Here is a 14064-nt window from a genome sequence, read left to right on the forward strand (position 1 = left end):
CCAAGGTCACGCTGCGAGCCTGGACCCAGGACTTCAACCCAGGCAGTCTGAAGCTGGAGACGGGTTCTCTCAACCATAACCCCTAACACACATCTTGGTATTTCAGACACTATTACACAGAACTCTGTGCTCTCTGATCTTGATTTTAAAACTGAAGTGTTTCTATACAGCTGGAATATCAGAACTTGCTTTTCACTGAGGACTGAATTCTTCTGCAGACACCTTTGGTTCAAAACAACGAACAGGGACTTCTGTGACAGGGAGTAGAGTGGTTAACTCTGCACTTCCAATGCAGGGGCTGTGGGTTCCATCCCTAGTCTGGAAACTATGATCCAACATGCCGCGGAGCATGGCCAAAAAAATATAATGAGAAAAATAAAACAACAGGTCTCTCATCTTGGTTCCAACAACAAATTGGGGTGAAGAACACAGAGGACATCCAGTCCTGGTCTTCTCTGGCGAGTCTGAGTAGCACTGATAGGTGATCCACCCCTAAACATGGCTTAAGTCTCTGTGGATTGGAGTGAGAAGCAGTTTCCTTTCTTGTGGCAGCTCGGCGGGCCGAGTACTTTCTCACCATGAGTTCTCCCCGGGGCTGAGCCGAGGACTGAGACAGGGCTGGGTCTGGGAAGAAAGACTTGGCTGCGATGGACCTGCCCACCTCTGAGGTCTGGCTGTGGGAAGAGGAAACGCATTGGCCGCAGGACTCGGAGCAGGGGAACCGCTGTCCAACAGCCCTGCCCTGGGGCGCCCGACCCAAAGGTACTTTCATGTTTTGGAGGCCAAGCTCTATATCTGTAAACACAATGTGTTTCCTTTTTCATGCTGGGGTTGAAACTGTTATTGTTCGGCACTTTTTCTGCTTCGGCCCAAATGCAAGCAGAGCGCTTGCCCTGGGCAGAGTCCTGTCTCCCCGGGTCACGCAGACCTAGTTTGGGGTTCTGGGCCTGACTTCTCAGGTGGGAAGAGCCCCAAGCCCCCGACCCAGGTTGGAGGATAATTTCCTTTGCATTTCGGGGTAGTTCTAGAGTTTTCTCAGCCAGGGGACCTTGCATGGGAACTTCAGGGCTGACTGTCCTGGGGAGGCCACTCTTCTAAGGGCCCCGTGATCTCTCAAACTGCTGGGGTAGGAGGAAACTAAAATACAGAGCAGATGCAGGAGGAAAATGTGAAGTGGACCACAGTGCCATCCCTCCCTAGTACAGGAGCCAAATCCAAAGCTCACTTCCTCTCAAGACCTACAGCATCTTCCATGTGTCCCAGGCATTGAGCAAAGCTCCTCACTTGGGAGCCCACCCATGTGTATGGTTCAGTACAAGTGTTCACCACTCACACGCACACCCTCCTTAAAGAGACCACTTCCCACCTGCATGGAGGGCACCATTTCCCCCTTCTTCACATCCCCAGACCCAACAGAGCCACCTGACCACTGACTGCTCCAGAAATGTCCACTTAAGGCTACTTCTTTTTTTAAAAAAAAATACTTATTTGGCTGTGCCAGGTCTTAGTTGCAGCACGGGGGATCTTTTTTTTTAGCTGCAGCACACAGGATCTAGTTCCCTGACCAGGTTTTGAACCCTGGTCCCCTGCACTGGGAGCGCAGATTCCTAGCCACTGGACCATTAAGGACGTCCCCTACCGGCTAGTTCTTTGTCTCCAGGCTGGGGGACAGGGGAAGCTCTTCTGGGACCAAAACTGTCTTGCAGTTTTCATCTCCTAGGCTAATTCTAACTAAACAGCAATGGCTGCCTAGGATATTATACTGAAGTGGGTATTAGTTGCTCAGTCAGGTCCAACTCTTTGCAACCCCATGGACAGTAGCCCACCAGGCTCCTCTGTCCATGGAATTCTCCATGCGGGAATACTGGAATGGATAGCCATTCTCTTCTCCAGGGAATCTTCCTGACCAAGGGATCAAACTTGGGTCTCCAACACTGTAGGCATAATTCTTTACCATCTGAGCCACCAGGGAAGCCAAGAGTCTAATACCCTAAGACCATTTCTGGACTTAGAAAATGAATACTGTGACTGATTAATGATGTCTGCCCTGGTTTCAGAATTTGGAAGAGATGCATTGCTAAGTACTCACCACAGCCACTCCAAACAGGGAGAGATGAAATCAGAAGTCCCAACAAACGTAATGAGGCAGCAGAAAGTGTCCATCCCTTTGGGACAGTCCATCCATGGAATATAATGCAACATATAGGCACTCAGGAAACTAAAAGAGGTCTACCTCATTTTCTTGTTACCTAAGACTCATTTATTCAAACCCAGCTCCTTCAAAGGTGACTATCGGAGAAGGCAATGGCACCCCACTCCAGTACTCTTGCCTGGAAAATCCCATGGGCGGAGGAGCCTGGTGGGCTGCAGTCCATGGGGTCGCAAAGAGTTGGACACGACTGATCGACTTGACTTTCACTTTTCACTTTTACGCATTGAAGCAGGAAATGGCAACCCACTCCAGTGTTCTTGCCTGGAGAATCCCAGGGACGGGGGAGCCTGGTTGGCTGCCGTCTATGGGGTCGCACAGAGTCGGACACGACTGAAGCGACTTAGCAGCAGCAGCAGCATGGTCCTACAGAGTGTCTAACGTAGGTGTGGAGCCTCTGGAATGTGTGAAAAATTGTACATGATAACTAATACTCTCTCTTATCTGGAGGCAGTAAAGGAGTGGAAAAAATCTAGAAAATCTAGCAATAGCACAGCCAGGAAGGAGCATGAATGGCTCTCAACTAAAGCTGGACCCTGCAGAGAGGCTGGTACCTCGCACACCTTATACAGGCTAGTCCCAAACCATCCACAGAGACTGAGTTCTAGAGCCTCCTTCCAGGCTGAGTTGGGAGGACTCATTGATTATCAGGTGATATCGTGAACTTTCTGTCCCTCCTAGTATTACTTTATGCCTTTCAGGTTCTCACTGAACAAATGTACTTTGACCTCTAAAAAACCACTCATCCTTCCCCTGTTTTTGGCAGCACCATACTGCATGCATGATCTTAAGTTCCCCAACCAGGGATCAAACCTGCAGCCCCTGCATTGGAAGTATGTGTGCGTGTGTGCGTGCTCAGTCGCTTCAGCTGTGTCTAACTCTGCAACCCTATGGACTGTAGCCCGCCAGGCTCCTCTGTCCATGGGATTCTCCAGGCAAGAATACGGGAGTGGGTTGCCATTTCTTCTTCCAGGGGATCTTCCCAACCCAGGGATTGAACTCGTGTCTCTTGCATCTCCTGCACTGGCAGGTAGATTCTTTACCACTAGCATTGCAGTGGAAGTGCAGGGTCTTAACCACTGGGCAGCCAGGGAAGTCCCCACTCACCCCTTTAAATAACCCAGAGGCCTGGCATACCTACTGAGAAATCTTTCTTCTGGATCGTCTTTATATGCATAAGTGCACTGCAAGGGGATTACAGCCTTAGCACTAGCTAATACACTGACCCTAATGGCAAAAGGCTCAGGATCTCTAGGAATGACCCTAACAGAGGCAGAGGCAGTGTATATTTCTCCACTCCTTGGCAGCACTCCTGAACCACTGATACACCTGTCTCCTTGCTGACATATTCCCTTGTTCCCTGAAGGCCAGTGGATGCATTGGCTAGAAACGTCCAACAGAAAAGAGGCTTGGAGCAGGCGCTTCAATGCTGGATGAGAAAGGCTCAGACGGAAAGCATCTCACATCTCATCCATCCCATGACCACAGTCCCTTCTCTCTGTCAGAGGGCAGAACTGGCACAAAAATAACAAAGTCAGGGCTGAACACAAACCGAGTCAACGACTCCCAAGAGCTGGGGATGGAAAGGAAGTATTATCTCTAGAAGCAAAGAACTGACCAGCTGATGGGTCTCTGCCTTCTAACCCGGGGGAAGCTCACATTATATAATCATAAAACATTATGTCATTAAATCATTAAATGTTATGTAAATCATATAACGTTCCAACACAAAGGAAAATCTAATTCCAAGTTTATAATAGGGCTACATTTTCTGGAATACGAATACAGAAATGCACTCTTGAACTCCCCACGTGGTGCTATACACATCAAACCGAACTGAGACAAGAGACAGACTGGCGGTGAACAGCCCTATGTCCAGGGACTCTCGCGGGCCGTTTCCTTATTCCAGGTGCTGTTCAGAACCATCCCTGGGAGCTGGTTACAACAGAACGTGGCTTTTATGTGATCAGCCTTTGAGACAAGTGCCATGGTACCTGCCTGCTCTCTGCGTCTGCAGTGGCATCACTGAACAGCCAAGATGTGCCCTGTCCACGCTCAGTTTTGTTTGTGCAAAACCTCCCTGCTGGTGGCCAGGACATCTGGTTTGGAAAGGCTTCCGTTTCTCGTGGCAATCTGATTCACTGACATAGAGCACATGTAGAGCACCGAGTATGATACCTGGCACTTAGTAGGGGTTTTCAGTCTGTCTTCAGCATGCAACCTGACATGTCCCTGGGACAGACACTTTAAACTCCCTGGCCACCTAAACCAAAGCTGCATCTTCCGAGGCTGCGGAGACCACAACGGCTGAGGAGTGTCTCTTCAGACCAACAGGCAAAATGCTGTTGGCCACTCTGTAAGTATTAACCTCAAATCTCAAGCATTTCAAAAGCCCCCCGAGACCTCCGGTCTCCCTCTAATGAAAGGCACTGCAGAAACTCAAGGTATGATTATCACTTCTGAAAGGAAGAAAAAAAAAAAAAAAGTACTGGCTCACAAAATACCCGCACCACAGCATCAACAGATAAGACCGTTTTATAATCCAGTTCCCTAGAGAGCCATTTATTTTGGTGAAGCCAGTGTGCATAGCAGACGCCGTAGAAGCCATCAAGATAACACGAATAACAACCCAGTGGACTTTTGAAGTGTAAACATAAAAGTCTATTAAGAATACAATGTTGGTTTAATCCCAAGACAAAAAATTTACTTAATGAAAAGCACAACTCATCTCCAGAAGGAAATTATCGATACCAGCTGTGAGCAGACAATGAGGGGGTTCCTTCCAGGGAACATCTGAATTGCAACCCACTGCCTTTCCAGTATTTACTCTGGACCTGAAGTCTCAAATACTTTTCCGAGGATCTCATTTTTCTACGGGAGGAGGAGGTCAGGGAGAAGTCTGGGCAGGGCAAAAGGACAGCTTGGCAAAGCCTTGGAAAGAAACAGACGCTCCCCAGAAGGTGTGTCTTGATTCGGCTCTGTCTTACTTCTCTGGGTCAAGCAGCAAGCAACCTCTAGGCCCACCTCAGTGGAGACCCTCACTCCAGCTGCCATGGGGCCCAAAGTGATAAACGACAGCCCCATGCCACTGACACATGTGCCCTGCATGTACCAGCACCCCGCCAGCGACCAGGGTACACCATTAAACTCTCGTCTTTATTTTTAAGACTTTTCTTTTTGATGTGGACCACTTTTAAAGTCTTTATTGAATTTGTTACTGTCTATGTTTACTGTTTATATTGCTTCTGTTTTATGATTTTTTTGGTCTTTTGGCTGCAAGGCATGTAGGATCTTAGCTTCCTGAGCAGGGATCAAACCTGCACCCCCGGCATTGGAAGGTGAAGTCTAAACCACTGGACCACTAGGGAAGTCCCTAAACTCCCTTCTTTAACAATACTTCTTAGCCACATCCTATACTTTTTCCAATATGTCCCAGAGAAGCAACCAGCTACTGAGCACTAGGGAGAAAGGAGAAGACCTGGTTAAAAAGGAATTTCTGATTACGAGCTCTGTTCCACCACCTCTGAGAGAGATCACGGGCCCTGAAATCAAAACTCGGCCATGAGCAACACCTGTGCACGCTGAACACCCACACAAAGGTGTTTAAACACTCTGCAGTTACATTCCTAAAAGCTCCCAGCTCCCACGAGGCCTAAAGGCTAACATCAATTTATATACAATTTCATATGCAAGCATTCAAGCATGTATGAACATAGTAAATACGATCTATGGCATCATATGACATATTACACATAATACAACACAACTAGGGAACCACCTTTAATTCCAGCAAGAGGCAACAGGTTGTTCCAACTATTGTCCTCTGCATGCAGATCTCCCTTGATTGTACTGTGCTTTTTTGAACTTTGTAGACATCGTGTTTCTTACAGGTTGAAGGGTTGTGGCAACCCAGCCTCGAGCAAGTCTACGGACACTGTAGCATAGACTCACTTCATGCCTCTGGGTCACATTTTGGTAATTCTTAGCAATAGTTCAAACTTTTTATTATTGTCTGTGTTATGGTAATCCATCATCGGTGATCTTTGATGTTACTACTATTAATATGACTCATGAAAAGGCTCAGAGGATGGTTAGCATTTTTTAGCAATGAAGTGTTTTTTTAGTTTTATTGAAATATAGTTGATTTATGATGTATTAATTTCTGCTGTGCAGCAATGTTTCAGTTATACATATATACATAATTTTGCACATTCTTTTCCATTATGGTTCATCATAAGATATTGAATATAGTTTCCTGAAATGAAGTATTTTTATGAATAATTGAGATATGTACATTGCTATTTTTTAAGACATAATGCTATTGCACACTTGATAAACTACAGTATAGTGTAAACAACTTTTACAGACACTGGGAAACTGAGAAATTCATGAGACTTGCTTTATCGCGACATCTGCTTTATCGCTGTGGTCTGTAAATGAACCTGCACTCTCTCTCTGAGTTCTGCCTGTACATGAACTGTTCATTCATCCAGCCATCCAGCCATTCATCCATTCTATGGGGAGGCAGCACAGAAGATGCAGTAAAACAAAGCCTAAACTTCAGACTGGAGACCCAGCTCCACCACCTACTAGCTATATGACTTTGGGTAAACCCTTTACCCAAAGGTTATAGTTTCTTCCTCTGTAAAATAAGAACAATAACGGGGTCTAGTATTAGCTTAGCTACAATGATCAAATAACTAAATGTCGGGCAAAAAAAAAAGCCTTCCAGGGTTAGTCATATAAAGATAATAATTATAATAAATGGTGGTGGTGGTGGTTAGTCGCTAAGTCATGCCCAACTCTTTGCAGCCCCATGGCCTAACCTGCCAGGTTCCTGTGTCCATGAGACTTTACAGGTAAGAATACTGGAGTGGGTTGCCAGTTCCTTCTTCAGGGGATCTTCCCAACCCAGGGACTGAACCCGTGTCTCCTGCATTGGCAGGTGGAGTCTTTACCACTGACCCACCAGGGAATTACCCACCATGATAATTACTAGGACTATAAGAATATTCACTTATCTACAGCTATATACCAGACTGAGCAGCAGATCATTTTAGCCTTTTGATTTTGCAAGAGTTTTTATCGGGGCATTAGATTTCTCACAGCAACACCTCCCATATAACCTCCCTCTCCTGCCAGGAATGAGGGCAGGCCCAGAGCCATTTACAGCCTGAGGACCCCCTCCCAAAGTCATGTTTAAACAATTACAAGCTTTATGGTACAGGTACCCATGACCATAGGAGGCCAGCCCAGCACAGTGCTCATCTTGCAGAGACGTCTTTTGTGTGGGTTTTGGGTTTCAGCAGGGCAACGCCAAGCCAAAGTGTGAGTCGCAAAACGAGTTTTCATAAGTTCACCCTGTCACAAACCAGGCAGGGGTTCATGCTGACATCCCCACAGTAAGATTAAACAGCATGCTTCATCAGGCACTAAATACTAACACAGCTCCGACGTCAGGGGGACACTGATTAAAACTGATGTCAATAATTTATGGAAACACAATATGGTCTTCAGATGCTTTTTGAAACAAAAAAAAGGAAGGGGGGGAGGGCCTAGCAACCCAGGTGGTTTAAAACTGTTCATGCATTTCCTCTTGAATGTATACTCCCCCCCATGCATGGATGCTTCTTTACACGATAAATATAGATGCATATGTGTGTAAAAGCATGTGAACACCGCTGATACATATGGGCGGAAGAAAGTATTTAGTTATTCCACGGAGAGCTGTCGAGGCCGTAACATTATACAGTTTTGTCTTTCATATTGTTTCGGGTTTTCTTTTCCGGAAGAAATCCAAAATTGCGTTTAAAACAAAATTGGACCTTATAAAAATTCACGTTTACTTCATAGAGAACTCAACCTTGAAACAACCCTGAAAAGAAAGCTGGACCAAAGAAAAACCTATAGGATATAATATTTTCTTGGCCCTATAGAGAACTATTTAGAAAAATAATAATATCGATGTTTTCTTAAAGTTTTAGGATGGGGGGGCGGTGAGACAGTTAACTTAGAGAACGATGTCACTTTATTATGTCCTGTCTCATTATTTTAGAAAGGCAAAGACAGACAGTGATAGTGTTTCATTTTTTTAATCAAAACATTTTGAGTACAAAATATACTTCTTTGCCTTAGCTGTAAATAATCTGGGTAGCCTGACTTTCTATGTCAACAGTGTGAAATTCACAAGATAGGATTATGTTGGGGGGGGAATCTGAGCCGCTGATAGTACAAAAGTTAGTGTTTGAAGGATTTATTAATGCCTTTTCCTAGCACAGTGCCCTGTAGTGTCTCAGAACACCTGTCAAATACTAATTCATTCACGTATCTCCACTTCAGGGCCTTTTCATAAAAAGCTCGACCTTTAATTGTAAATCACTTCTAAATTGTCTTTGCTGGCTTTCTCTTTTGCGAAATGATGGAAAAATCACTAAGACTTCAATTAAGACTTTATGGGAACTTCAACCTGACATTCCCGAGGCTATATCTACAAGGTATCAGAACATCTATTCAAAAAGGAAACTATAAATAACTTTAACATCATTGAATTGGCTTGGCTTTTATGAGATGACTGAATAATTGGCAAGATTTAAAGATACTTAAACTACTGAGAATTAAAATAACTTCGGTGAAACCCAGAAAATATTGTCAGCCGATTATTTGTCATGTAGATTATGTACTTATTAGGCCTAATTAAACTTTTTGAACAAAAAGGCTTACTAATTACGTTAGTTAATATGTTGATTGCTCAATTTGGCTTAAAAAAAAAAAAACCCAGTCAATCCAATTTGTGCAGAGTTAGTGCTTTGGTCAAAAGACAAAATCCTCAACTATGGAGATTATTTCAAGCGCATGGCCATTGTTGTAACAATTGCGGGTTACTTCTCCACATACAAAGTGACGGAGAGCTGGAAGTGGGTGGTATCAGAACAATACCACCGCGGCTAAGAGGAATCTTCAAGCCAGGAAAACGTTACCATCATAGCCAGCTTATTTGCCTCCATGTATTCACTTGCGTGTTTTCCAATCAGACCCTGCTGGTGACGATGAGAAGTTATCTTTCATATGCACATACAAGCTAACACAGATAGCCAAACCCTGGGAGGCCTTTTAAATGTCAATAAAGGGTTTTCACTCACAAAAGGAAGAAAAGAAAAGAGGAAAGGCGAGAAGAAAGAGAAGAGATGGGAAAAACCAACATTTCTGAAGGAATGGAGCAGATCAAAGGCGTTCTATTCTGAAAGACGACTAAGTCGGGGAGTAACCACTGTCTCACCGCCCGAATCCTGAAAAGTCTCTTCCGACCAGCCAGCAGTGGCGTCCCTTACAGGAGGGGGAAGGACAATGAGGTCTGCAGAAGTGGACCCTTGGATGGAGTGCAAAAATGGAGATAGGGCCATGCAACAGGAGAACTGCCCTCTGCAGACCAGGACGCCCGCCTGGGCCTCAGAGCCGACCAAAACATGTTTTCCATTCCGAGAAAGTCTGCATCCACAAGCCATGAGGCACAAACTATTCGACAACAACATGACACAATTAATCAGAACCAGACCTCAAGACGTGTGTTTGTGGGGGCCAGCAAACTTTGTAATGTGCCTCAGAGGCTGAGGCAACTGAAGAAACTCACACTGGCTGTGTGGGAGGGGGAGGGAATAACTCTATTCCACAAAAGATGAACACCCAAGGGTGGATGGCCGAACTGAATGATTTTCCTTAAAATAAAGCATGGGATTTGTGCCTTTACATCTCATACTGGAAAAGCTGATTATGGTCTAACTACCTACCTTTCCTCTACATTTTTTCTTTTTCTTCTCCTAAAGAGAAACTGAGGGCTCAGAGTTTCTACAGCAGCAAAGCTGTATGATCCAGAAACGGAATGGATTTCTTCTTTTTATCTTTTCTTTTTTTTTTTTTTAAGCCTCATTTCAGACCCAAGAGTATCCACCAGTACAGGGTTTTGTGAGATTTCTCTTTCAGGACCTGAAACCCCATAAAATCAAGAATCTGGGCCCTTAGTTAATTCGCTGGAATTGTTTAATTTCACTTCAACACACACACACACACACACACACACACACACACACACACACACCATGCTAACAACAACAATGAAAATCTGGTATACTTCTTTTTTGGACCGGGACTGAATTAGTTTAAAATAATTAGTTAACTCTCTTTTGTAATCTGCAGACAGTAATTAATTTAAATCACACCATTCTTTTGCTAGCCCAAACACGCTATCCAAAAGAAAACTATATCTATTTTCAAACCGTAAAAGACTAATGGAGGACGCAGGAGTGATGTCTGTCGTGCACCGAATTAGCCCCAAATTGCAAATCCCTTTGCCACCTCCCAAGGGATTTGTGGCCGTGGAGCTGGAACTTCCTGGGAACCGGGCCGGGGTCCCCAACAGCGAGACCAGCTGCTGCCCTGGGGCGGGGTGAGGGGGGTGGATCCCAGAGTCCCGCCAAACTGAGGAGAAGGCAATCAGTGTCTGCCCTTGGATCTGGGATTCGGGGGACTGACCGGTAAATTTTCTGCAAAGCCCACTCCCAGCATCTTGTCTTAGCGCAGCGCACAGGAGGCCAACCCAATCGGCCAGCGTCAGGCGCGCGAGTGGACCGACTCTCCCGGCCCCACCGCCTAGGATTTCCCGGAACGTGCCTCCCACCATCCCCACCACATTCATGCAGACGGAGATGCTCAAGAACCCTCGATCGCTAGGCCCGGGAGCAGCCGCCCCGGTCCCCGCCCCGCCCGGGTCCCGCCCGCGTCCCCGTGGCGCCCCACTCACCCACGCACTCGTTGGCCTCGCGGGCGGTGGCGCGCTGCCAGGGCCGGTCGTAGTGGAAGGGCTTGCAGCGGTCACACTCCGGGCCGGCCGTGTTGTGCCTGCAGTCGCACACCAGGCTGTCGTCGCGGTCGCGCACGCAGCGGGCCGCGTGGCCGTTGCACTTGCAGCGGCCGCCCACCTGCAGGTCGGACACGGCGTAGAAGTACGAGTCGCGCGCCAGCTCCGAGTCGTCCTCGTTCTCGTCGCCGAACGTGTGCAGGCGGCTGAAAGCCACGCGGATGTCGGTGGCCGTAACCCAGTCCTGCAGCACCGGCGAGTTGTCGAAGTCGTGCGCCGAGGGTCGCCCGTCCAGCGTGCTGAAGGCGATGAGGCCGCCCGAGAGTGGGCGCATGTCGGTGTGCGAGTCGGTGCACACGGCCTCCTGCTCGTTCTGTTTGGTGATGGGCGCGCGGTGCGGCCGGTTGTACATCTTGCGGCACTGCGTGGAGTAGAACTGAAAGGGCACCCACGTGCGTCCGTAGTCCATGGACTTATAGATGGCCATGGACTCGGGCCGGGGCGAGCAGAACTGCAGGCTCACGTAGGTCACCTCGAACTTCTTGCCGAGCGACAGCGTGAGCGTGACGTTGTGCGGGAACTGCAGGTAGTTCTCCGACTGCCAGCACGTCAGGTTGTGCGGGTTGTTGAGATCCGTGAGGAAGGCGGGCGGGTGCGCCTTCTTGGGGTCCGACGCGTTGCAGAGGTGGCAGGAGCGCAGCCGCTCCTCGCCGCGCTCGCTCACCACGCAGTAGCGCGCCGGGGGCCGGCCGCAGGTGCTGGACACGCGCACGTCCTTGCCGAAGGCCGCGTTGACAAAGTCCGGGATGCAGCGGCGCGGGTGGCCGTTCTCGTCCGAGCAGGGGTCGGGCTGCGCCGCCTGGCCGGCGAACATGCTGAGCCCGGGCCCGCCGCGCACCGCGCCCACCAGGCATGCCACGGCCGCCAGCGCCGCCAGCGCCTCCCACACTGCGCGCATCGTGCTGCGTCCAGCCTGCCCCGGCCCCGCCGCGCCGAGGAGTCGGTCCGCCCGCCGCAGAAGGCGCCTGCGGAGAGAGGGGAGCCGCGCTCAGCCAGCCCGCCCCGCGCCCTCCAACCCCGCGGAGGGGCGGCGATCGGGGACGCGGGCGAACGCCCGGCTTCCCCCGCACCGAACGCCCGCCTCGGTCCCCCGCGTCCCGGAGGCAGGCGAATCCGGAGACCCCCCAGGCCCCGCACTGCCCGCGCCTCCTCTTCCCCGCCGGCGGCGAGCCGGGGCCGCGGGCAATCGCTCGGTTTCCCCGCCGCCGCCGCCGCCTCCACGCCGCCCGAGGGTCCTGCCCGCGCCCGTCTGCTCGTCCGCCGCCGCCCCGCCCGCACCCCTCAACTCGGGCGCGGGACAACTCGTAGAGCCCCTGAGCTCGCACGGCCCGCGCCCCCTCCTCCCGCAGCCCGGGCTTCCCGCTCAGCTGCCCCAGATCGCACTCCCGGCCGGCGAATCCGCGTTCGGGACTTTACCTCAGAAGAGGGCAAAAGAGAAAGAAAAGTTTGCCCGGCCCCGGCCGGGGAGCCCGCGCGCCGGACGGCGGAGAGCTTCTCGCTGGTTGCTAGCAGGCGCGTCCTGCCTCAGCGCGGGCTTGCCAGCTCCATGCCCGGCGCGGCCGCCGCTGCCCCAGCCCCGGCCCGGCCCGGCCGCCGCCGCCTCTCCCTCCCGAATGACTACGCGGCCGCCCGGCTCCCGCCGCTGCCGCCGCGGTGCGAGTGCCGCCCAGCCCGCGCCCGGGGCGCACACACTCCCGCTGGCTGGCGCGCACTCACACACGCACGCACGCCCCCGAAGGCTCCGCCGCCGCCGCCGCCGCCGCCGCCACTCGCGCAGGGAGTGGGGGGCGGAGGGGAACGCGGGGGCGGGGGGCGGGGCCGCCGGGCGGGGCGCCGGCCAATAACGTCGGCGGGCAGCCGCCGGCTCCCGAGCCAAGTTTTCACCCCGGGAAAGAAGAAAGTTAAAGGGAAGCGGCCGGGGACCCGGAGAGAGCGAGGGTACGAGCGGGTGGGAACCGGGGCGCCCGAGAAGGAGAAGCGGAGACAAAGGGAAGCGAGGAGAGCGCCCGGGGAAACCCCGGAGAGGGGGCTGGGCCCGGCGCGCACCCCGCGGAGGGAGGAGGGGCCGGCCGGGGACCGTCCGCGTCGCCAGGCCCCGCGCTGCCCCGGGAGCCCAGCAGGTTTCCGCCGGCCCCACGCCCCTGGGGAGAGGGCAGTCGAGGGAGAGGGGGCGATTTTTCTCCCTCCTGGTCCTGGGCAAACACATCTGTGTTTGTTTTCTTTGCTGAGCTGGGGTCGGGCCTTCCTGTAACCCAGTGTGATGGCCCTGGTGGCACCGCGTCCAGGGCCGTGCCCCGTGGGCAGACAGCCCGGAATCGTGAGGAAGAGGGAGCCCCTGCTGGCTCGCCTCTCCTACCCGCAGCCCCTGGCATCTGGAGGGAAAGAGCGGCTCTCCCGTCACCTCACAGTTGTCACCGCTCGGTGGGCCTGTCTGTAGAGAAAGCAGCCCCTTTTCTACCAGGGGAGTTGTGGTGGGCTGGAGGCTGAAGTGGGACGAAACCAGACAGCACCTGGGCACTGGCCAGCACCCCCCCAGGCCTCGGGCTGGAGGTGGCCGAGCCCTCCCCGGATCCACAAGCAGCCTGATTAGGTGCTTACTGACTCAGTGTGCAAAGGTGCTGTAGCCCATACTATCTGCTGGGAACCCATAACTGCTTTGCAGAGTAGGTGTGAAAGTCCATTTTGCAGATGAGGGAGGAAACAGTTCTCAGGAAGTGAAGAAACTTGCGTAAGATCTCCCAGCCATAGAAAGCTGGCTCCTTCCTCTCCTCACGTTTGTCAAACGGATCATCCCACCCAGTTCTAGTCTAGTGGGACACCCTTGGGGCCACCCAGCTTCTTGCCTCCTTCTCTGCTACCCTCACCGAAGGGCCGAAGGCAGTGACAGTATCCTTTGACAGTCTTCCAGCAGCAGCCAAAGCACTTCAGGGGAAAGAAGACACTA

General features: G+C 51.0%; 1 protein-coding gene across 3 annotated transcripts in view; it reads right to left on the reverse strand.

Annotated features, from left to right (window-relative positions):
- Nucleotides 1–12787, reverse strand: part of NTN1 (netrin 1) — a 202816-nt gene extending 190029 nt beyond the window's left edge. The window contains exons 1-2 of one of the 3 annotated variants that reach the window (XM_044939287.2): nucleotides 12537–12787; nucleotides 11004–12085 (exon numbers count right to left, since the gene is read on the reverse strand). In XM_044939287.2, the coding sequence (XP_044795222.1) occupies nucleotides 11004–12018 (1015 nt within the window). In that variant the 5' untranslated portion in view covers nucleotides 12019–12085; nucleotides 12537–12787. The remainder of the gene's footprint in view (nucleotides 1–11003; nucleotides 12086–12536) is intronic. The other 2 variants (XM_044939286.2, XM_044939288.2) reach the window with 2 other exon arrangements.
- Between the last annotated feature and the right edge of the window lie 1277 nt (nucleotides 12788–14064).

Source organism: Bubalus bubalis, chromosome 3, assembly GCF_019923935.1.
Source record: "Bubalus bubalis isolate 160015118507 breed Murrah chromosome 3, NDDB_SH_1, whole genome shotgun sequence".
NCBI classification, from domain to species: Eukaryota; Metazoa; Chordata; class Mammalia; order Artiodactyla; family Bovidae; genus Bubalus; species Bubalus bubalis.